The 22,518-nt window shown below is 42.4% G+C and overlaps 3 protein-coding genes across 7 annotated transcripts; 1 reads left to right on the forward strand and 2 right to left on the reverse strand.

Moving 5' to 3' along the window:
* Positions 1–297: 297 nt before the first annotated feature.
* LOC138210379 (thiosulfate sulfurtransferase/rhodanese-like domain-containing protein 2) lies at positions 298–4,211 on the reverse strand. Of its 4 annotated transcripts, none has more exons than XM_069169490.1 (10): positions 4,195–4,211; positions 3,813–3,934; positions 2,880–3,169; positions 2,676–2,784; positions 2,432–2,551; positions 2,190–2,295; positions 1,736–1,851; positions 1,262–1,420; positions 887–1,025; positions 298–805 (listed from the first exon to the last, which is right to left on the reverse strand). In XM_069169490.1, the coding sequence occupies exons 2-10, from the start codon at positions 3,921–3,923 to the stop codon at positions 585–587; spliced, it is 1,371 nt and encodes a 456-aa protein (XP_069025591.1). In that variant the 5' UTR covers positions 3,924–3,934; positions 4,195–4,211; the 3' UTR covers positions 298–584. The 4 variants fall into 4 exon arrangements, with proteins under 4 accessions (XP_069025591.1, XP_069025590.1, XP_069025589.1 ...); XM_069169489.1 differs by lacking the exon at positions 4,195–4,211 and adding an exon at positions 4,057–4,188; XM_069169488.1 differs by lacking the exon at positions 4,195–4,211 and adding an exon at positions 4,012–4,188.
* A 476-nt stretch (positions 4,212–4,687) lies between these two features.
* Positions 4,688–12,122, forward strand: LOC138210353 (nuclear cap-binding protein subunit 1). Of its 2 annotated transcripts, none has more exons than XM_069169448.1 (23): positions 4,688–4,874; positions 5,688–5,776; positions 5,934–6,034; positions 6,155–6,311; positions 6,430–6,537; positions 6,909–7,030; positions 7,157–7,226; positions 7,328–7,543; positions 7,666–7,763; positions 7,849–7,912; positions 8,009–8,119; positions 8,334–8,398; positions 8,508–8,570; positions 8,663–8,737; positions 8,945–9,048; positions 9,166–9,288; positions 9,478–9,580; positions 9,920–10,013; positions 10,142–10,245; positions 10,337–10,454; positions 10,565–10,711; positions 10,800–10,913; positions 11,551–12,122. In XM_069169448.1, the coding sequence occupies exons 1-23, from the start codon at positions 4,841–4,843 to the stop codon at positions 11,662–11,664; spliced, it is 2,394 nt and encodes a 797-aa protein (XP_069025549.1). In that variant the 5' UTR covers positions 4,688–4,840; the 3' UTR covers positions 11,665–12,122. The 2 variants fall into 2 exon arrangements, with proteins under 2 accessions (XP_069025549.1, XP_069025550.1); XM_069169449.1 differs by having other exon boundaries at positions 10,568–10,711.
* Positions 12,123–13,955: 1,833 nt separating this feature from the next.
* slc49a3 (solute carrier family 49 member 3) lies at positions 13,956–21,545 on the reverse strand. The gene is given in 11 exon segments (XM_069169450.1): positions 13,956–14,203; positions 14,330–14,433; positions 14,892–15,049; positions 15,474–15,626; positions 15,738–15,854; positions 16,709–16,777; positions 16,779–16,847; positions 17,216–17,292; positions 18,236–18,452; positions 18,539–18,697; positions 21,182–21,545. Coding segments are annotated over 11 exon segments (1,431 nt in total). The 5' UTR covers positions 21,332–21,545; the 3' UTR covers positions 13,956–14,045.
* Between the last annotated feature and the right edge of the window lie 973 nt (positions 21,546–22,518).

A 22,518-nucleotide genomic window follows, 5' to 3' on the forward strand; every position in this document is an offset into this window, starting at 1 on the left:
TTTTAAATATACAAAAAGGGAGGTTCTGCAACAAATGAGCCCAACTGAGGCACACATGCATCGCTGCTTGTGGTTTGTTTGGAGCAACACCTGCAACACCTCAGGAAACCCGCTTTGACTAGAAGTTGGCACGGTTTGGAAAGCACACAGTAAAAGTAGTGCACGATACATGTTCTGCAAATTTGTAGCTATGGAAAAAAAACAAAAAAAAACAACTATAAATGACTTATTATAATGAAATATCTGTGAATCTGTTTGTGAAATGAACAACATGAATCACAACTCAGAGCGCTGATGTGAAAAGAAATTCACATTTATACACAAATATGCTTTAACTCAGCTTTCATTACTGATGACATGTTCACAAAATTTACATGATCAAATTCCAGGAACTGACAGATAGGTTCCTCACATTTTCACAATAAAAGACGAATAAAAGGTTTCATTAAACCTCAATATGAAAGATGAGTCTGTCTTCAAATATATCGGACTTAATTCCCAACATTCATATTAAAAGATCAAGGACTTTAAAATTTGCCACGTAACTTCCTTTGATTATTATCCGAGCCACATTTGTCCAGTCGTTACACGTCCTGCGGGATTCTGGGACGTCCGTCGGTGCACTCGCACTCCTCCTTGTGGTGCGGGGTCGCCTCACATTGAGCCCGTCCTTTGGTCTGGCAGGTGGGGCAGCAGGCGGTGCGTCCGTCCCGTCTGCAACCGGGACACGACAGAACCAGCTGGCAGCAGAACTGCGTGGAACAGAGCTGGTACCGGTCCCACGGGGAGCCGCAGTACCTGCAGTCTGAGCACGGACGCTGAATTAATCACACATTTAACCATTTCTTTACATTATCCAACATGCCGACTCTGTTCGCCCACTAACCGGAGATGACGTCATCGTTCGAGGAGATGGCATAACGTTCGTCAAACACGAAAAGTTTCCCTCGGTAGAAACCCTCCGGGAAACGCTCTACGTATTTATGAATTCCTCCTTTCAGCTGGTAAACCTCTTTACAAACATCCTGCCAGGAAAGAAATAATAAAAAAAAGAGATTCAGGAGACAAATGTTGAGAAGAATTCACAATGAAGGCTGCAAATGCTGCAAACGTGTTGAATCTCTCAACTACAATTTTAAAGAAATAAAAAAATAAATTGTGGCAAAACAGCTCCCCCTAGTGGACAAAACCAGCAGCCTGCAACATGTGCAAGTTTAGAAGCTTAAAACAAAACCCCAAAAAGTTATTTCCAGACGCTTACTTTGGAGCGGAGGTAGGCGGAGCCGCGCTCGCAGCGGATGCCTCCCGTGCAGTACATCAGCACCTTCTTGTCTCTGAACAGTTCGAGGTTCTGGTCGATGTAGTCCGGGAAGTAGCTGAACTTCCGGATGTTTGGGGCCAGACATTGAGTAAACTGCCCCTGGATGGAAAGGGGGGGGAAAAAAAAAAAAAAAAAAAAAAAAAAAAAAAAATCACAGTTATTCAGTATTTAATCCTTTCTTCAAGTTACTTTAAAAAAGGAACAGTTCACCATAAAATACTGCAGAACCGACTTAACAGCCACTTTAATGTTACTGCTTACTCGGCTAAAAACGCTGTCGTTTTTATAATGTCTTCCTGTTCCGGCCGCTTGTTCGTGGCAACAAACAAAGGATCAGATTGTGAATTAATTTACAGTCTCTGTGAACATCAGTAGTTATTTAAAGAAAGGTTGTTGTTGTTTTTTTCTACTTACAATTTTACTCTCGTAAAAATTGCGGCAGTCCAGGAGGACGGTGTCGTCGCACGAATCCCCTTCAGCCACGAGAGCCTCCACTTCTTTGTGAAACTCTTCGGGCTCCAGATGAACTCCTGAGAGGCAAAACAGACGTAGATGTGACTAACGTGGTAACCTTATAAAAAATAAAAAATAAAAATCACACTCGGTCAGTAAGAAATGTGTAAAACAGCTGGAGATATTATTTACATCTTTAATGTGATAAATTGGTTGAAGACGGAACGATAACTCACCTCTGGACAAATCCATCCTACAGCATCATTAACACCATCGCGCTGTTTGTTAATGTAATTTGTTCTTATTCTATTTTAGTTGTATATACCATGCATTTTTACATTTTTTTATATTTATACTTTCACTACCTCTATTTTTATTCTGTAATTCATATCTTCCATGCTGCTGTCTGTCCTACCTGCCAGCTGGTAGGAAATAACATCAGGATCAACTCCCATTGGGACGATTTCCTTGTAGACTCCGACCTTCAGGTCCGCAAAACACTCTGCACCACCGTCGCTGGCCTGGACACACACACACACACACACACAATCTAATAAAAAGACAATAACTGACTATTGTTTCGAAAATAACGGCCAAGTTGTGCCTGATGGGACGAAAACCAGACGTGGTACTGATCTGATTCTTTCTTCATCTGACCTTAAAGTCCTGTCGGTCCATTCGGAGCAGCGGCTGCGAACGCATCGCTTCAATGTAAACGTCGGTGGCCGCGTCGGTGCCGCCGACTGTTCCGTTGACGCCTTCCGTCGCCACCCTGACCTGAGGACGAGGATCAGGGTGCGTTTTTTTTTTTTGAAAAAGGGGACAGTTACACCTGAATTTAATATTTGAAGCTCACAGGAGGAAGTGTTCCTCTCATTCGAGAGGAGAATTCAAAAATCACCTTTCCGGTTAAGTGGAGCTTCTCACACAAAGCTTTCTGCCAAGCACAGATGACGTGCGGGTCCTCCACTGCACAGTAGCGATAGTAAAGAAGAACCTTCCCTGGACCGCTGACAGAAAGCAGGAGAGAACAACTGAGCCCATCAATATTAAACTGCTCAGACACGTTAATCAGATTTTAGATTGAATTTAACATCATGTGTACTTTTTGAGTTGCTCCTCAGAGATGCGGCTGATATCAGGTATCCACGCAGAGATGTCCGCCGTCTCCGCCTCGTGCTTGTTCGGCTGCTGTGTTTCAGCTTCTCCTTCCAGTTGACTTAACAAACGCTCGTACGTGGCCTGAGCGAGCTGCTGTATTTCGGCGTCGTGAGCTCCGGCCACGTGTTTGTGGACGGCCGAGTGTTCGTCGAAGGTCTGGCCGCAGCAGCTCCAGGATGCGCTCTCCTCCTTTGGACCGCCGTCCCTCCTGGACGCCACGAAGGCAGCAAACGACTGTGAAGATGTAAAAAAAAAAGAAAAAAAAGATGAAGAATGAAGTGCTTTTATAATGTGGCAAAGTTGATCGTTTTTAAATGAAAAAAAACAGTAAATCACAGTTGTGATCCCCTTGATGTTTAATTCTCAGATTGCTTCATGTGGATCATTTTTTTATTTCTCTGGTGAGATGATGCGAAATGTTGTTTTCCTGTAGATGCCGATGGACTCGTCCTCCAACTTGGACTCCAGAAAGTTGCAGAAAAAGGACTCTCCATTGAGTATTATCGGACCTCTAGTGTGTCCCAACCTGCAGGTTAGGAACCAATGACTCAAATATAAACGTAAAGTAAAAATCTATAATGCATTTTGGTGGTTGATACCAAAAAAAAAAAAAATCCATCCATTTTATTTTACATGAACCAAGTGCATGTGTTTTTTGTTGCTGAATTTAATTGTATGATACATAATGATGAACAATTTAAAATCTTTCTTTAATTGTTTTAGGATGATAATTGTTCTACGAGGCGTTTTTATTTGAGCTATCGTCTATTGTATGAAATTTGCTAAAAAAAATAAAAATAAAATAAAAAAGACACGAGCACGTGCAGTTGAATTAAATCCATATTAAAATGAAACCGTGTTTCTGTCGCCAACTCACCTTCCTCCTACATAAACTGTAATATCTTCGCTGCGAGGCACAAAGTTGTTTCTCCCGTTTTAATCCACCACACGTTGAACTGTCAACCTCCCAGTTCATGAACTCTGCCATCCTGGTAAACACTTTAAAAAAAATAAAATATATATATATATATATATATATATATGATCAACTTCAACTGGTAAACAGTTTTATTTACAGGATACAACTCTGCGCTTTGCTCTGCTGATTATTTTGGAATCACCAGATGATCAAATCCTGTCCCAATCGTCACCTAATATTAAATATAAAGTCTTAAACATTATAAAATTAAAAAATAAAAATAAAAACATGTTACACATCCAACTATCATCAAAACGTGCAGCAGAAAAAACAAACAAACGGCATCGGACGAAAAAAGACGGTGCACTTCTTCCTCCTTCTTCTTCTTTTGCCTTTTATGGCGGATGCATCAATTGAAAGGTGTATTACCGCCACCTGCTGGATAGGAGTATGGACCAGAGTTACCAACGAACAATAAATTAATAATAATAATAATAATAAAAAGTTGTACCAATTCAATTATTTTACTCAATCCTGTTTCTTTCCAGTATTTCACTAGACTCCCTACCCCTTAAAGGTTTAATATATATTTTTAGATTAAGTTCCTCAACTCCCAGCGTCCTCTTTTTAAACCTGTCTCGCTTTAAGTGTGAATTTCTGGCGATGACAAATTATACGATCTACAGATTCTAGTATTTTTGCAGTACTCACGTAGCATTTAAAAAAATAAATAATAATAATAATAATAATAATAAATTTAAACAACATCGGACGAAGAAACGACGGCGCACCTTCCGGCTGAACCCCGCCTAACCCGGATGTGCCTCATTTGGACTCGGACCGCTATTATTTCTGCTGCAGTTGAATCAGCTGAATAATTCAGAAAGCTTGTCCAAGCGGCGTGTCGCTTCTTCTTTTTGTTTTAATTGTCAGATTGTTTTGCATTTAATAACGAGGCGGAGAGTTTAAAAAGAAAAGAAAAGAAAATGTCTCGGAGACGTCACAGCGACGAGAACGACGGTAAGTCGAGTCAGACGTTGGGCTAAAACAATTAGCAGCACGTTAGCTTTTTTATTTTAATATTTATTTTTTTATGGTTCTTAAGTTAATTTACGAGGCTTTGTGTACAAAACTGTTCATATCTGTTGATGTTTATTTACTCTGTGGGAGGTTTTAAAGGCGAGAAAAAAAAGTGTTTTAGCAGCAGGGGTTGCTGTTAATGTGGTGGGGGGGAGGAGGGGGGGGGGGAAGGAGGGAGGGGGGGGGATCAAGTCCTGTGAAACACGCGTGTTTGTTTTTATTAACCTGTAACACGGGTCTGATTTTAAATAAACAACAACAATTAATCATCATAATTCATCTACGAATATGCGCGCGCAGCTTCTCTTTTTTTTAATTTCTTTTTTTTTTTAGGGATAAATATCTAATTGGGATCATAAGTCCATAAAACAGAACATCCGTGGTGTCTTATACCCAATATAATAATAATAATAATCTTTATTTGTACAGCACCTTTCATGCTTCGCGGCGTTTCGCTTTAAAAAACCAGATATAAAAGGAACATTTAAAAATACAGAAGAAGAAATGAGATGCTAAAGAAACGGATAAAATGCGTAAAATTTAAAACACAAATGGAGTTAAAATATAAATATAAAATAGGCAACTTCAGATGACATCGCAGAGGGTTATTTGGATTGTTTTTCATTCACAGGTAGAGTGAACTTGTATGTTCTTTTGTACGTTGGATTTTTTTTTTCCCCCATGAAGTCCTGACTTGTTCTTTCAGCTGATGTTGTTGTGTTGTTGTTGTTGTTGTTGTTTTTAACCTTCCAGGAGGTCAGGCCCATAAAAGGAGGAGAACATCAGAGCCCATTGAGATCGAAGACCGCCTGGAGTCGCTGATATGTCGCGTGGGGGAAAAGGTGAGAAGATATTTTTTATTTTACTTCTAAAGATAAATCTCAAATTCTCAATGACGCCCGGTTTCTCTCGTGCAGCTGAATTATTATTATTATTATTATTATTATTATTATTATTATTATTTTAAATTTGTTACAAATGCTAAATTCCTTCATTCAGAGCACATCGTCCCTCGAGAGCAACCTGGAGGGCCTCGCGGGCGTCTTGGAAGCCGACCTCCCGAACTACAAGAACAAAATCCTGCGAATCTTATGTGCCGTGTAAGTTCACACTCAAAATCTTTTGATTCATCTAAAAAAAAAAGGAGAAGGAGAAGAAGAGTGGAAACGGTCTTTTTCGGGATCGGCAGATCTCACTGAGCTTTCTTCTCTCGTCGACAGCGCCCGCATCCTCCCGGAGAAGCTGACGGTGTACACGACTCTGGTCGGCCTCCTCAACGCCAGGAACTACAACTTCGGGGGCGAGTTCGTGGAGGCGATGATCCGGCAGCTCAAAGAGACGCTGAAGAACAACTTGTACAACGAAGCCGTTTACTTGGTGTGTTTTTATTTATTTATTTATTTTTTTTTATCATCTGACATGTCAACATTTGCAGATTTGTTTTTTTTAACATGATCTCTTGCTTTTTTTTTTTTTTAAATTATTTTTATATTAGGTGCGTTTCCTGTCTGATTTGGTGAACTGCCACGTGATCGCTGCTCCATCGATGGTGGCCATGTTCGAAAACTTTGTCAGTGTTACTCAGGAGGAAGATGTGCCACAGGTACGCACACGTTTGCTGTGGAATAATAATAACAATAATAATAATAATATTTGTACGCTACACGAAAGTAATTTAGGTGACTTGAATTAAAGCTTCGCATTAAGCAAGTATTTAGTTCATTTTAGTTTTTGCTCCATGATAAAAATGTAAATTTCATTTTTTTTCAGTTGGTTGCTTCTTTTCTGTTTTAGTCCCCAAAAAAAATTCCTGTTAATAAACGTCGTCATTGAAGACTTTTCAACACCAGCTGACTTTTAGATTTTGGTCATTTTGTGTGTGTGTGTGTGTGTGTGTGTGTGTGTGTGTGTGTGTGTGTGTGTGTGTGAAATGAATGACTCACTGTTGTAATCGGTCTGATGTTGCGCCCCCAGGTCCGGTCGGACTGGTTCGTGTACGTGGTTCTGGCCTGTCTGCCGTGGGTCGGTAAGGAGCTTTACGAGAAGAAGGACGTGGAGATGGACCGACTCCTGAGCCAGATCGAAGGCTACCTGAAGTGAGATGTCCGCCTGCTCTTTTCTGCCTGACTTCTTATTATCAAACCCGTTACAAAAAAAATAAATAAATAATAATTGTAAAAGTCCTGTAAATTAATTCCATTCAACTCGTCCACGTTTTCCAGGAGGAGAGTGAAGACTCACGTCCCCATGCTGCAGGTGTGGACGGCGGAGAAGCCCCACCCACAAGAGGAGGTGAGAGTCCCGCGAGTCGGGTTTCAGATCGACCGTTTCACACCGCCGCGTCTTCTGTTTTTTTTTGTTTCACGAACAGCTTCTCCGTCTCCTCCCTCCAGTACCTGGACTGCCTCTGGGCTCAGATCCAGAAGCTGAAGAAGGACCGCTGGCAGGAGCGCCACATCCTCCGGCCGTACATCGCCTTCGACAGCGTGCTGTGCGAGGCCCTGCAGCACAACCTGCCGCCCTTCACCCCGCCGGGCCACATGCCCGACGCCCAGTACCCGATGCCCCGCGTCATCTTCCGCATGTTCGACTACACCGACGCCCCCGAGGTTCGCTGGAGATAAAACACGAGTCCATACGTCGCCAATTTATCTTCTTAAAAAAAAAGAGAGAGAGAGAGAAGAGAACCGAATGTGTGGTAAGTTCATCTCCTCCTCTTCCCTCTCCTCAGGGACCCGTCATGCCCGGCAGCCATTCTGTGGAGAGATTTGTCATCGAGGAGAACCTGCACTATATCATCAGAACTCACTGGAAAGAGAGGAAAACATGGTGAGTGGCCGAGAACCCTCGGTGGCGGTTTTTCACTTCCACCTCGAGCCGTCACTCAACTTCTTCCATTCTTCTTCCTTCTCAGCGCTGCTCAGCTACTCAGCTACCCCGGGAAGAATAAGATCCCACTCAACTATCACATCGTGGAGGTATAACTTTTTGTTTCGGCTCGACGACGGTTAAAAAAGAAAAAAAAAAAAAGAAGAAGGTTTTTCTAATAAAGGAGTCTGTGTTTTGGCTGTCAGGTGATCTTCGGAGAACTCTTCCAGCTGCCGATGCCGCCGCACATGGACGTCATGTACACCACGCTGCTCATCGAGCTCTGCAAGCTGCAGCCCGGATCGCTGCCCCAAGTCGTATCCTTCTTTGACCGTTCGTGTCGAGGACAAACTTTTTGCGCCGAACATTTCCCGCAACTCCTTTTTAATATCGCAAACAAATCTTTTTTCTTTTTTTTTTTTTTATCACGTAATCATCACATTTTTAACCCTCGTGTAGAAACATCTATTTAACAACTTTATTAAACATTCATGAAACCCAATGGTTTTGCTTTAACTCGCTGCCTGTCAGTTGGCTCAAGCCACAGAGATGCTTTACATGAGACTGGACACCATGAACACCACCTGCATCGACAGGTAACATCACATCAACACTTTGACTGGTTTTTTTTACTGAAGTGTTTCCTGTCTGATGTCACGACTGAAATCCCTCCTGTTTTTCTTTTCTTTTTTCTTTTTTTTACAGACTAATCAACTGGTTCGCTCACCATTTGAGCAACTTCCAGTTTCGATGGAGCTGGGACGACTGGTGAGGGATCCCAAAATTTTTAATTTTTAAATGAGCCGAAAACCTCCAAAAAAAACCCAAACAATTCATTATACGATCTGTTCTGTAAAAAGGTCCGACTGCCTGACTGTGGATCTGGAGAAGCCGAAGCCCAAGTTCGTCAAAGAGGTTCTGGAGAAGAGCATGAGGTATGGAAGCAGAAAGTCTAAATATGGTAGAAGGAGGAAAACAGAAACTCGGCGGTGAGGAATTTCAGAACAGCTTTGTGTTTTTTTTTATTCTAAACATCTGGTCGCTTATTTTTTCCCCAAATTTGACTTCTAACACGAGAAGCTGTTGTGTGTCAGAAGCTGAATATTTTCTCGACTCGTCTCGTTTCCCTCGTCTACTCGCAGACTCTCGTACCATCAGAGGATCGTGGACATCGTCCCGCCGACCTTCTCGGCCCTCATCCCCGCCGAACCCATCTTCACTTACAAATACGCAGACGAGAGCGCTTGTAAGTTTTCAGACGCTTTCAGACCGTCCTGATCAGCATCAGATAGTTCACACGGAGCCTTTTGTACAAAGAAGGAGATAAAATACGAAAATGACGACTCTTCTGCTGCCTTCACAGCCTCGTTGCCGGGTTACCCCGTCTCCATCACCGTCGGCAACGCCATCAAGAACCGAGCGTCCAACGAGGAGATCCTCACCATCCTCAAAGAAGTCCCGAACCCCAACCAGGAGGACGACGACGGTTCGGTTCCCGCTTTTTAGTTTTTATTTTACCCTGAAAAGTTCCAGTTTACTGTGTTTGAATCGAGATCTATTTCATCATGTCGGTTTTTTCTCTCTAACTCTCTCCCATCGTTGTCTGCCTCCCTCCCCCTCTCTCCGTCCCTTTTTATTTATTTATTTATTTTAAATTTCCTTTCTCTCTCCCCAGACGAGGGCGAAAGCTTCAACCCCCTGAAGATCGACGTGTTCCTGCAGACTCTGCTGCATCTGGCAGCCAAATCCTTCAGCCACTCCTTCAGCGCCCTCGGCAAGTAAGTTCACCCACCGGGGCGGAAAAGAAACGCAAGGTCGTCGTGTTTTTCACCAGAATTAAATGCAGTATCATCTGACATAAAGTCCATTTAAATCATAAATACTGTTTAGAATAACAACAACAACAACAAAAAATGCTTTGATTTGCATCAGATATGTTCAGTGAGCAGCGTTTTAAGGAAATGAAGGAAGAGGAAGTGATGATTTCTACACCGTGACGGTGGGCTGGTTCAGTGATTGACAGGCTGTCATAACGTCCCGAGTTTAAAAACCCACTTCCGTATGTGCGTGAAGTTTTAATATCCGCCGGCCTCACCTGCTTCTGTCCAATCGACAAGGTTCCACGAGATCCTGAAGACGCTGACAGAAAGCGACGAGGGGAAACTGCACATCCTCAAAGTGGTGTACGAAGTGTGGAGGAACCACCCGCAGGTACCAACAAACAAACAAACAAACAAACAAGTGTTACAGTACGGATATTTAGGTGTGAACGTGTGCGGTTTTAAATGTCGTTCCTTCCCCGTCGGAGCGTTCGGTGTTAAGTTTGTTTTCGTCACCAGATGATCGCCGTGTTGGTGGACAAGATGGTGCGGACGCAGATCGTGGACTGCGCCGCCGTCGCCAACTGGCTCTTCTCTCAGGACATGGCTCACGAGTTCACCAGGTAAAATGTCGGAAAGAAAAAAGAAAATGAGCAGAGTGCAGTTCCTCTCCGCCCCTTTAAAAAAAAAAGACTCTCTGAAACCACCGTCTAGACTCTTCATCTGGGAGATCCTCCACTCGACCATCCGCAAGATGAACAAACACGTCCAGAAGATCCAGAAGGAGCTGGAGGAGGCCAAGGACAAGCTGGAGAAGCAGCAGCACAAGAGGGTAAAATGGCCGCCACCGTCACGTTTGAAACCCCCTCCCCCCCACCACCAAAACAACAACAAAAAAAAGGCATTTCTTCAGTTGTATCGTTTACATCGGTGTTTTGACAGAAGGACAGCGGCGACGACGAGGAAATGGACAAGAACAGCGAGGGCGAGGACGAGGACGGGCAGCTGGAGGAGCAGATCGAGAGGCTGCAGGAGAAGGTGGAGTCGGCTCAGAGCGAGCAGAAGAACCTCTTCCTCGTCATCTTCCAGGTAGCGCGAGGCGTTTCCGCTGATCGCCGATCAGCAGCTGCTCGGTGCGCGCGCGTCTTTTTAAACGTGTCCGTTTGTCCTCCCTCAGCGCTTCATCATGTTGTTGACGGAGCATCTGGTTCGCTGCGAGACGGGCAGCGTCGACATCAGCACGCCGTGGTACAAGAACTGCATCGAGCGGCTGCAGGAGATCTTCCTCATGGTAAAAACACCACCGTTGAACGTTTCTCATTCATATCGGACGCCCGTTTGCACCATTAAGGCCGATTAAACCTACAAAAGGTTTTTGGCCACGGTCCATTTTTTTTTTTTTTTAGTTTATAGGGAGGTGAATTAATGGCTAGTTGGCAAGGTAGCTTTTGTAGTTTGGCTTCTCATCAACACTAAAGTTGCTCGAGTTATGACTCCAAATGTTGACAAAAACACATTATTTTACATTCAGTGAGTTTCTGAGGATATTTGACCTCACAAATAAATGTCCGTACAGTAAAACCTTCTTAGAAATCCTTCAAAACTAAATGTTGCCCACATGTACAGAACTTGCTTGAGAATAGTCACGTTTTTAGATTTTTTTTTTTTTTAAGTGTCAAGCGTATTCGTTGATATTTTCTCGCGCATTAAATGTTCCACAGTAAACAGGAACTGCTGATAGTTAATTCGGCATATTTAGTTTTCCATAATGTAAATAAGGAGAGCGTGAAAACGGGCCTCAACTATCTCCTGGATCAGAAGCTCTGGGCTCTGATTGGACTATTAGTCAAATGTGACCACACACACACACACACACACACACACACACACACACACAGAGGCTCTGAAATCTCCTCTCGTCCCCGCAGCACCATGTGACCATCCAGCAGTACATGGGAACCCTGGAGAACCTGCTGTTCACCGCCGAGCTCGACCACCACATCCTGGCCGTCTACCAGCAGTTCTGCGCCCTGCAGCTCTGAGACTCGTCTGACGTGACACACCGAGACATTAGAGGAAAAAAAACAAACTACCAGCTCTTGCATCAAGAATCTCCTCTATTACAGTTGTGTGTTTTTTTTTTTGTTTTGTTTTTTTTTCTTTCCCGTTTTGGTGCCATTCATTGTCATTTAATTGTGCAGCCACCACTGAAGACGTCTGTCATGAATTTGCTGTAGTGGTCCCCTTATTCTTTTTAAAATATTTTTTTTGGCGTTTGTTGTTGTTTTTTTCTTTTCTTTTTAATTTCCTTTGTCTTTTAGATCAGTTTGTTTCGACCTCCTGCTCGTCTTCTTATGAATGGGTCTTTTTAAAAAGCTGGAGAGGTTTCAGGTCGACTCCGAGTGATTCTGAATCTCGAGAGATCCCATTACTTTTTTTTAATATTTGTTTTATGTGGAATTGGGAAGTAATTAAAAACAACAACTCTCCAGAGTCTTTACGCGCCCGCTCGGCTGTGTCATTGTTGCATCACTCGACGGCGAGTCCCGTTAAACTCCTGGAGGAGGAGGAGGTGTTAGAAGAACCAGAAATATTTATATTAACAGCAGAAAAACAAGGAGGGAACATTAATAATGTTTTTTTTTTTTTTTTTTTTTTTTATAAGATGTCCTTATAATAGCCTTCAAAAATAAATCCTAAATTAAAAAATTTAGGATTTCTTTTTTTCTCTGTCAGTCTTTATCGGTAAATATCTGCGATTAGCCGCCGTTACTGATCAGAGGGATGTTGTTCTGTAAGAGCAGCATGAGGGAGCTCATTTAAAGAGCACATTGACATTTTGATTAATATTTTATCAACTTAAACATACCGACTTCCTACAGTTTGTCTGATTAGTTTCCTGCGTGTTGAATTCAGATCACAATAACGATAAAAAATAACCTTCAAATACTAAACATCTTCTGAGACACGAAAACATGAGAAGAAAGTTTTTATTTCAGCAGAAATAAAATACTTTGACAAAATCCCACATGTATATTTAAATCTTTTTTTCTCTCTCTCTTTGGAAAATAACACCGCAACAGTATTTTCGATCTACTTCTAGTTAAAAAAAACTGTTGCATTTAATTATTATAATTCAGTTTTATTTAAAATGTAGAATCATCATGCAACATGGTCCCAATAACACTTTACAGTTACAATACATACAATAATTATTCATATAGTGTTCATCCAATATTATGAACACAAACTCGACAGATTTAAGGACTTTAAAAGTGTAACAAGATTCAATAAAAATGCTTTAATGTGTCCTCATCTGCCGTTTACAGATTGTTTAGCATCAGACGGTCTTCAGGTTATTTTTACAGAATCAGTGATTTTATTGCACAAAACCCACAAAGTGTGTGAGGCTTCGACATCCTTCAAACATGTCTCAGAACATCTGCAGTCCTTCAGGTGGAAGTTTAAAAATATAAGGCACTATTATGTAGATAAAGAAGTTGTTATGAGTCTCTTTTTTTTTTTTTTTTTTTTACAGTGTATGAACTATTATGGTGTTAATCGCAGTTTGATGTGTTTTTTGGAGTTAATCCGCTCATTTAAACAAACAGGAAACCATCTAGTTTCAGTTCCTCGTCGTCGCGTCTGAAACCGTTTTCAGAAACCCGCAGAAAAAAAACGGATTTAAAAAAATTAAAATGAATATATTTAAAGTTTCTAAGTTTGTCAGCAAATGGCAACTTTTATCGTGTTTTATTTAATAGAAGAGGACGACGTTCAGACGATACGAGGTGGAGTTATTTCAAGCAGTTGCAGACACTGACGACAGAAACTTTAAAAAAAAAAAAAAAAACATCAAGAAGATTTTTGCTGTCAGTCTTGAGAATCAAAAAGAATCCGATATTTGGTGAAATCAGAGAAGAAAAACTCGAAGGCGGGTCGTTGAGGTAACGTGGATGCGTGAACGTGCAATAACATAAACTTGTTACTTAATATTAAAAAATGAGGGTTTTTTTCCTGTGCAGATTTGGCAGCGAGCGTTCGTACCTTTGTGTTTTTTTAAACAAATATCAAGTACCTTCATGCTGCTTTCGAGAAAACTCTTTTTATGAGACCTGATTTCCATTCAGAAACGTTTTCATCACCCCGCCGGGTATTCGATTTGCATGAATGTAGAGAGTCTGCAGCCGTGTTCTTGCTTTGTCCTCATTTGTGGTTATTAGAAGAAAAAAAATTATTTCCTAGAGATGTTTTTTTTCGTACTTAAAATACATATATGATTACATTTACGTTAGTAACGACGTACAAAAAAAAAAAAGTGGTTTGGCCCAAATTTCTTAAAACAAAATCAAAGAGTCTCGATTTGAAACGACTTTGAAGTCGTCGCCGAGGATTCTTCCCTTCGTGCGTTTTCTCGGCCGCTTCACGTCTCCTCGGCCTCGCCGTTGCTGCAGTAGTTGTTCTCCTTGATGCCGTACGTCACCTGTTCTTCGGCCTCCACGCGTTTGTAGCGGGTGTTGAAGAAGATGACGAAGACGCAGGTGGACAGAGTGCAGAGTCCCGCCATCACCAGCAGGGGCACTAGAGGACGGAGAGAGAGAGAGACGAGAATCTTAACGTCTCGACGGTCACGTCTCGGTCTTATTTAAAGTCACCGGAGACAAAAGCTGCAAAAAGGAGGTTTTGAAATTTGGCCGGCGAACGTACCCCTCCAGCTCAACACCGTGTCCCCGCAGGTGGACAGAGGAGAGTCGGCCAGCCGGGTGGTCAGAGCCTGGAGGAGCAGGATGTAGAGGGCCGACTGGACCTGGCTGGAAGAAGGAAAAACAGCCGCGTCACTTCTACGTGAAACAGATCGAGTCCGGCTGAAGACGTTCAAAAAAGAAATCGCATTTCCTTATTTTTAAGGATTTGTCGGGAGTGTTTTTCTGTTTACTTTCCGCTGCCTGAGACTCATTATCAGCTGCAAACTGTGTTTTCTTTCAACAGAATCCTTTTAGTTTTAATCTGAAAATCTGATGTTGTTCCTTCGGGGCAGCTGCAGGTTTAAAAGATGTTAAATTCAAGATTATTTTTTTTCCAAAGAAACACTTTTGATTACTGAAACACCCACAACAGTGACTAAAAAAAAAAAAGTAAAAAAAATCCTTTTAATGTTCAGGACTTTTCTGGCACCGGGATTTAATTTGAGTTTGAGCCTGAAACAGCAGCAGCATCTCGGCCGTCTAAAAATAAAAAAAAAAGGGGGAAACTTTTGAGACACAAGTACCCGGATATGAAGATGAGTCCGGCCGACGTGGCCTCGCCGACCGGATACGAGCACTCCACCGACAGCTCCATGACCACCGGGTAGATGGAGAAGCCGAAGAAGCCGAAGAGCGAGCAGACGGCGGCCACGGCGACTTTCTGCCGCGGCATCAGAGACACCTGAGAGGAAGGTGAAGAAGAGGAAGAGGACGATGGGTCTACTTTAACATGATTCAACACTTTTTTTTCTTTTACTTTATTTCCACATTAATATCTTCAATTTGTTTTTACTTTTTTTTCAAACCAGAGTTCAAACTAACATCAACGAAAACCTGCATTACAGGTTGATCGCAAGACACACTTCATATCACAACTTTGAATTTGTTCTTTTCCCCCAAAACTTTATATTTAAATTGAAATCTCGTGGGAATAATATTCGTTGGACGTCCTCAAGTGTCGTGGGAGTTAAAGCGACATTCACGACAAAGAGGGAGGTGCAGATTTGTACGTAATGTTACGGGGGAAACACACCATCTTAATTTGCACCGTGTTACCGTGGTGATCCTAATAAGCTGCTCCTAAAACGGAGGCTCGTTTTTCTCACCACCGAGAAGGCGACGGTCGACAGAGTGGACAAGCAGAAGTTGATCTTCGTGACCTCGATGAACTTCTTGGACTTGTCGACGTAGAGACCCAGGAGGCCGGCGCCGACGATGCCGAACACGATGAAGAGGGCGCCGCACTGGCCGGCGAAGTCCTGCGGCGGTTCGGATTTTTACAGGTTCATTCAGGAAACTCCAGAGTTAAAAAGCATTTCTTGTTTGGGAGTGGGGGGAGGGTGGGGGGGGGGGGGGGGGAGACGACTCACGTCGGTGTAGCCTTGAACGCACAGGATCTGCTCCAGCAGCGTGGAGAAGCAGGTGAACACGGCCATGCCCGACCCGAAGCACAGCAGCAGGACGAGGTAGGCTTTGTTCCTCAGCAGCTGCGCAGCGGACGGAAGAGAAAGCGAGCAAATTCAGCGAAGGGAAGCGGAAACGACGAATCAAAGAATCAAAGAATCCGAGTGGGAAATAACAATAAGACTCAGAAACACGAGCGCGGGACGGGAACATGTTTTGGGTTTTTTTTTTTTCGCTTTTTGTAGGTAAACGCCAGCTGACGCTTTTATACGTCTTCAGATAAGTTGAAGCTCGGGAACACGGGGGAAGTACCGGCTTCACGTTCCGGTGCAGACGGACGTCCGCGGTCCTCATCTGGTAGAAAGCTCCGCTGCAGATAGGAAATGTCAATCACGGCGGGTGGAGTCGATCCGAAATGTCACCGCTGCCGGTGAGAAATGTCAGCTGGAGCTGCAGCTGACGATTACTTTCACTAAGGTCTCGTTCTTTTTTTCTTTTTTTATCTTATATTTTCATGTTTTTTTTATGTTAATGTGAGAGAATTTGATGGAGCTTCATGTTTAATATTGTTTTGGTTTCACGTTGTTATTTTTTTGTTTTTTTTGGGTGTTTCGACGTATCACCTGACGGCAGGGTTAGCATCTGCGTGGTGGTGAAACTGTTTTGAGACGACAGGTTTTTTTTGCCGTGTTGACACTTCTTATTTGAGCACGTCTTAAAATACACGTTTTCCTGTTCTGCTTCACCTTCATTAGCTCTAAGGTGGTGAAAATCCTGATTCATCAAACATGTCTGGCTGAATGTTGGTATTGAATTGAGCTCGATAAAAGATTTAATTCGATTTGCACTAGAATTAAAACGTAAATGCCGTCATTTTACATCTAAATCTTCCCGATGCAGCTCGACCTTCGACCCCGAGCTGGTGGGTTTTTCTCACCAGTTTGAGCCCGTGGATGAACGGCTCCGAGCCGGAGGACTCGGCGCTGGCTGACGGCGGCGTGGGGGGGGGCGCTGCTCCGCATCCCCACTGTTGCTAGGAAACAGATGATGCATGTCGGGGCTGCGTAGGCAAGCAGCTAGGAGGAGAGAGGAGGAGAGAGGAGAGGAGAGGTGGTGAGGGGGGGATGGGAGGGAGGGGGGGGGGGGGCGCATGTATAATGTGGTGATAAATGGATGGTAGCACCTGAAATCAAACACAATTTATCATCATTAGCAGGTTCAGGTGACCAGAACCAGTTCAGCTGCTGCAATTTTTATGTATTAGCAGCTGCAATCCCACAATTCCCTTCTGGGAATCCTCTAATTCTCCGCAAACAAAAGGGGGATTTTCTTTTCTTCTGCCCAAACAGGTTATTTTTTTAAGTTTTTTTTCTTGCCATGACATTTTTAAACCAATAATCTGACCACTTTCTGAGGGACTGAAAGACGTCTCGGTCCGACTCACCAGCGCCGGGATGCGGGCGGATGTTGTCGCCATCGCAGGAGAGATGATGTTCGCGAGGAGGATGCCCAGAGGATTCGCTGGAGGGGGGGAGAGAGGGGGGGAGTCATTTAAAAGAGTTTCTGTTCGACATCAAGAAGTCCTTATATCACCTATTATCTGTTCCCAACACAAAATACAAGGACGACGACACGTCCGAAACGATTCTGTCGCTCGTCGATTCGCTTCCCGTCCTGTTTTATAAAGTTTGAACCCACAGCGGCTCGAATTCAGAGAAACAAGTGTTAAAAAATAAAACTTCATCGTTTTCAAAATTCCTGACCGCTTGCTTTTACTTTTGATATTTAATTACAATACACATCAGATATTTTCAGACTTTTTGTAAATGCGCTCAGTTAAATTCCACCACAGTAAATATTCAAGAGTTTTCAACACTGTTTTAATTATGTGTTTCCTAATCGTTTTTTTTTTTTTTTTTTAAAAACAAAGGAGCTCTGTTGCATAAAGTAATAAATAAATCAGGCTTTTGGTGCACAAACGAATTGTTAGTGGGATCAATTCTTTGTTTGTTCCACTCTTTTCATGGAATTTGTCAACGATAATTTGAAAGAATTAGAAAAAATACCAAAGTTACCTGAAAATTTGGACCACTTTTCAAACTCTGAACCTTAAAGGGACAATTTATCAACTTCTCATGAGACACATTTACCAGATATGGTCGATAGTTGGTCAACAAATTCAAAAGGTTTTATAAATAATGTAAGAAATCCTTCCCCGTGACCCCGTTCAGGATAAAGCGGGTACAGATAATGGATGGATGGATAAGAAATAAGTTGCTCTTCATAAAATTTCATACAGCCAGTGTTGGTGAAAGTAATACAAATAAAAAGTTTCCTTAATAGATTGTTTTTGGGACATTTTTAGGGGCATAACAGGTTCATATTTTGTCCAACAGCTTGGGGGGGTGGGGGGGGTTTAAAGAGGCGCATCGGCAGCTACTTGCTAACGGTCGAGGTCACTCACACATGGAGGCGATGGTGTTCGCCGTGGCCCGCTGACTGTCCGGGAACCACAGCGCCGCCATCTTGGTGGGGGTGAAGATGATGAGCGTCTGAGCCAGGGCGCAGACGGCCTGACCCGCCATCACCACCGCGAACTGGCCTCGGAAACCTTCGCCCGGCAGCGTGCCCACGAAGCGCATCACGGCTCCGAGCATGTTCAGCCAGGAGCCCAAGATCAGCTGGAAAAAAATAAATAAATAAAAAGAAATCAGATATCGAGCGGCAAAAACGTCCCGTCGGCAGATTTTCAGAGTGCAGCTCGTACCGTGGTCCGTAACCCGACGGTGTCCAGCATCCAGCTGGTGCCGAAGCTGAGCGGTATGGCCACCACCATGTAGACCACCGACAGCCAGTTGATGTCCGCCAGAGTCACCCGCAGGTACTCGGCCGACTGGTCCGCCACGGGCGCAAAGGTGATCCATATCTGGAGAAGACACACGAAGAAGAAGAAAAATAAAAATGAGGTCGGACTACTTTGGAAAAACTAGAAATTAACCTCAGCCGGAAATTTTAAATGCCAACTCAGCATTATTTTAGCAAGCGGTACAAATAGGAAATTTCAGTTTGCTCTTTATTCTCATCAACAGAGACGTGACACGACAAATAAAGGTTGAATGAATGAATGAATGAATGAATTCAATGGTGTCGATTTAGTTTCAAAAAGTTTCATCAAACCGATTTCAGAAACTGGTGGAAATGTTCTTCAAAAAGTTACTTTTTCCACTCAAGAAAACAATATATTTACTAATGAATCTGACCCGTTAACTCAACACTGAGACCATAAAAAGGCGGCACCGGCACTTCTCTCTGTTCTCGGGACAATGAAGAAAACCCTCATTAATGCACCCGTCGACCCCGGCGGGTCAGCTGACTCGGAGACACAATGTCGGTGTTGTCCCCCGCAGGAACCGACGCTTCTCAGGCCATTTTCTTTTCTTTTTTTTTTCTCCTCACTTCTTCACGTGGTCGTGTCTGGAGTTGTAAGACTTAACAACAATCCCACCGCGTGTCACTGGTTTCGTATTGTACCGAAACTACGATGACTCGTGCAAACTTCAGACGCCGAAAAACAATTCAGAGCGTCCACGGCAACGCTGAGGCCAAACATTCAAAACAAATCGGTACGAATTAAAACGTGTAAAAGATGCAACGTCTTCAGATGTTTTGGGGTTTTTTTTTAGGTGAAACTTTTTTTGTGTATGAAACTGTAGAAACCGGCTCCTTGTTGTGCTCAACTCTGCTTTAAATTTAATAATATGCAGAAAATGTTTTCTACAACAACTTTGATAACAATATTTTGGTCCATTTTCAAGCATACGTGTCACAAAAGAAATATCCTTTGTTTTATTTCCCCACTAACTTGAATATTTTTGGGGGTTTTTAGACGTCATTTTGGGTTTTAGGAAATTGTGACTCAGCATATTTGTCACTATTTACTCATATTATGATATTTAAATTAATTGGCAATTTACAGAATAGTCTTCTTGTTTCTTAGTTTGAAGAAAAAAAAAACCAACCTTCTTTTTAAGGTTATATGTAAACTAACAACAAAGCCGGTACCATTGAAAAGTAGAGCTGGTTATGGTTTTAAAATATCCGATGCCAGTTTCAGTGCCGGCAAACTTTTTTCACGGGAGAACGAAACATCTTCCTCTGCATAAACGTTTCTTTTCAATTTAACAAAATTAAAATGTAAAATTCCCATAAACGCCCATAAAAGGAAGTTAATAAGTTAACTGGTGTCTCCCCAACTCAGGAATTCATTTTAATATCTCTCTCCAATAAAAAAAAAAAAATATCAGGTCTTTCCTGCTCAGAGTAGTTTCAGAAGTTATTCATTAGTAAGCCTATTAATGTCACAGATTGATGTTTAATTGGCTCATCAGCTGTTATTTGCCACATCATGAATGACTCCGTGCCAGCTGAGCTCCTTTTGTTGAGGAACACCAGCTCCCTGGAAACAATAGCTCCCATAGAGACCAGGAGTCCCACGGGAGCAGGAAGTAGGTGATGGAGGAGGAGGAGGGTGGTGGTGGTGGTGGAGAAGGGGGGGGGGGCACCCTGCTTTACAAAGACAGCATCCCCCGGGGGAGCCATACCACATTACACAAACATTAGGGGGCACCACATGTTGTCTACCGGCACTGTTCGCAAACTAAAAAAAAAATAAAAAAGTGTACGCAAGGTTGTAATTTTAAGGAAGTATGAAGTCGTACCAACTACGTCCTCATCACTGGCTCGATGTAGAAGTGGACGTAGCTTTTGGGGTGAATGACGCCATAAACTGCAATAGCACCGAGGGGCCAGTAGGGGGTTGGCTGTAAAAAACCCTGCGGCTCCATAGACTCCCATTCAACTTCTCTCATGAAATACAAAGCCAATAAAAATGTTACACGAGTTCTGATGGTGTTTTTAGTTAAAGTCAGTCTTTCTTATTAGTTTCCCTGGCGGTCCGTCTGAAAATAATCACGCTGTTAATTAGAAAATAACCCCCAAAAAGTTATGTTTTATCTATCTTTAAAAGATATTGTGAATGAAATAAGGATGCCGGGTCAAAACTTAAATGTAAAATTTTTATATTAACAAGATAGAGATGAGCACTGTGTTAAAAAAAATAATTTATGAGAGTTTATCCTGGGATGTAGGGTAGTCATTGCCCCTTATAAAACAATGACAATTCAAATTACTTCCGGAACTAGTAGCCCCGCCTACTTCGTAGCCGCCGTTGTTTTGGTAGAAAAGCGCTCACCCTTTAAATGTAATAACGTTTTAAAATATATATATTTATTTATTTATTTTCCCATGTAAAAACATGATTAAATCTGGGGGGGAAAAAAACGAGCGAAAAATGATCTTAAAACTTTGCCACAAAAAAAAAAAAAAAAAAAAAAACCAACAAGAACCTCACCATGGCGTTGGAGCAGTTCAACAAACACAGCAGCAGCAGCACAAACCACCTCCTCTTGTACACTTTAAAAGACAGCAGCTTCTTCAGCTCCGCGCTCGGATGCATCGAAACGGTCAATATTTCGGTGGAGTCTTCGCTGCAACTATCCATCGTTGCGTTGTCAAAGTTTACCGGTTCGGGTTAGACGGTAAACTGTAGAAAAACTAAGGACGAGCCTCCCCCAACAAACGGTGTATATCCGTTAAAAACAAACTGTGTGGCCATTGTGTTTTCTTCTGAGGGACCGTAATGTCATTTTATGTCCTTTAAGAGGCTGGAAAAAAAAAAAAAAAAAGAAAACCAGTCAGCAGACATCGTTTCAACGATCAGGTGAACCGGTCGCGGTACCGTAACAAAGATCTTCTATTGAGAGAGATGGACCACTCCTCCCCGTCGGTCCAAAAGTGGCCCAACACGCCCTTTCACGGGTGGTGTTGTTGTTTCCGTGTCAGTGAAAATAAAAAGTTTTCAAAACATATTAAATATAAAAAAAAAATATAAAAAATGTCCCCTCGGGGATTAATAAAGTAACTACCTAACCTAACCTACCTTAAGGTTAAAGTAACACACAGAAAGCATTGATCCGCAGGGCAGTTGATCACATCAGTTAAATGATTAGTCGTATTGAGTAGAAAAGAAAGAAGGCTCTTTTTGTTTGTTTTGTCTGAACAAAGTCCAAAAAAAAACCTCACAATTGAAGGCAAAAACAAGCAAAACATTCAATAAAACGATGTAACAAGAGACTTCGTTTTAACAAACCTTTGGTTGTTCATTTTCTTTAACTCAGAAAAACAGTCTGTAAATTTGAGATGTATTTGTATTTAATTTTACTAGACAACATTTTTTCAAAATGCTACCGATTCAGATGAAAGGTAAACCAATACATTTACATTTTATAATCTATGAGGGGATTATTTTCATATTGGACTGCCAGAACACTAATCTGGAAGAGTGAATTTAACGAACGATATACGGGAAACTAGTGGAAAACATTTTATTGACAGAGAATTTCACGAAAAGTTGAATGGGGGTCAATGGAAACCGGCGCTTTTTGGGCAGCCAGCCTCTAGTGTCACTCGGTGGTATTGCAACGTAAGGCCTAATTTTTCTGAGACGGAAGCTACATCCACTTTTATGTACGGTCTACTGTTTGCGCAGCCACTCTGAAGGGTGGACCAATCGGTGACCAGCGTCTGTGGTTAACCACGTTTATCCCGCCCCTTCTTTCACTGCGATTGGACGGCCAGTGACAGTGACGAAACGGCGTGTAGGGCTAATATTTTTCAACTCTTGTTCAC

The sequence above is a fragment of the Embiotoca jacksoni genome, unplaced genomic scaffold (genome assembly GCF_022577435.1).
Source record: "Embiotoca jacksoni isolate LCO1_2020_lvr unplaced genomic scaffold, fEmbJac1.0.p SCAF_45, whole genome shotgun sequence".
Taxonomy (NCBI): Eukaryota; Metazoa; Chordata; class Actinopteri; family Embiotocidae; genus Embiotoca; species Embiotoca jacksoni.

Coding starts and splice junctions, on each gene's coding strand:
- LOC138210353 (XM_069169448.1), top strand. CDS start 4,841: ATGTCTCGGAGACGTCACAGCGACGAGAACGACG. Junction 4,875..5,687: donor TCACAGCGACGAGAACGACG/GTAAGTCGAGTC, acceptor TTAACCTTCCAG/GAGGTCAGGCCCATAAAAGG. Junction 8,399..8,507: donor AACACCACCTGCATCGACAG/GTAACATCACAT, acceptor TTTTTTTTACAG/ACTAATCAACTGGTTCGCTC.
- LOC138210379 (XM_069169487.1), bottom strand. Junction 2,552..2,675: donor AGCTCCACTTAACCGGAAAG/GTGATTTTTGAA, acceptor CCTCGTCCTCAG/GTCAGGGTGGCGACGGAAGG. Junction 1,852..2,189: donor TATTTCCTACCAGCTGGCAG/GTAGGACAGACA, acceptor TTTGCCTCTCAG/GAGTTCATCTGGAGCCCGAA.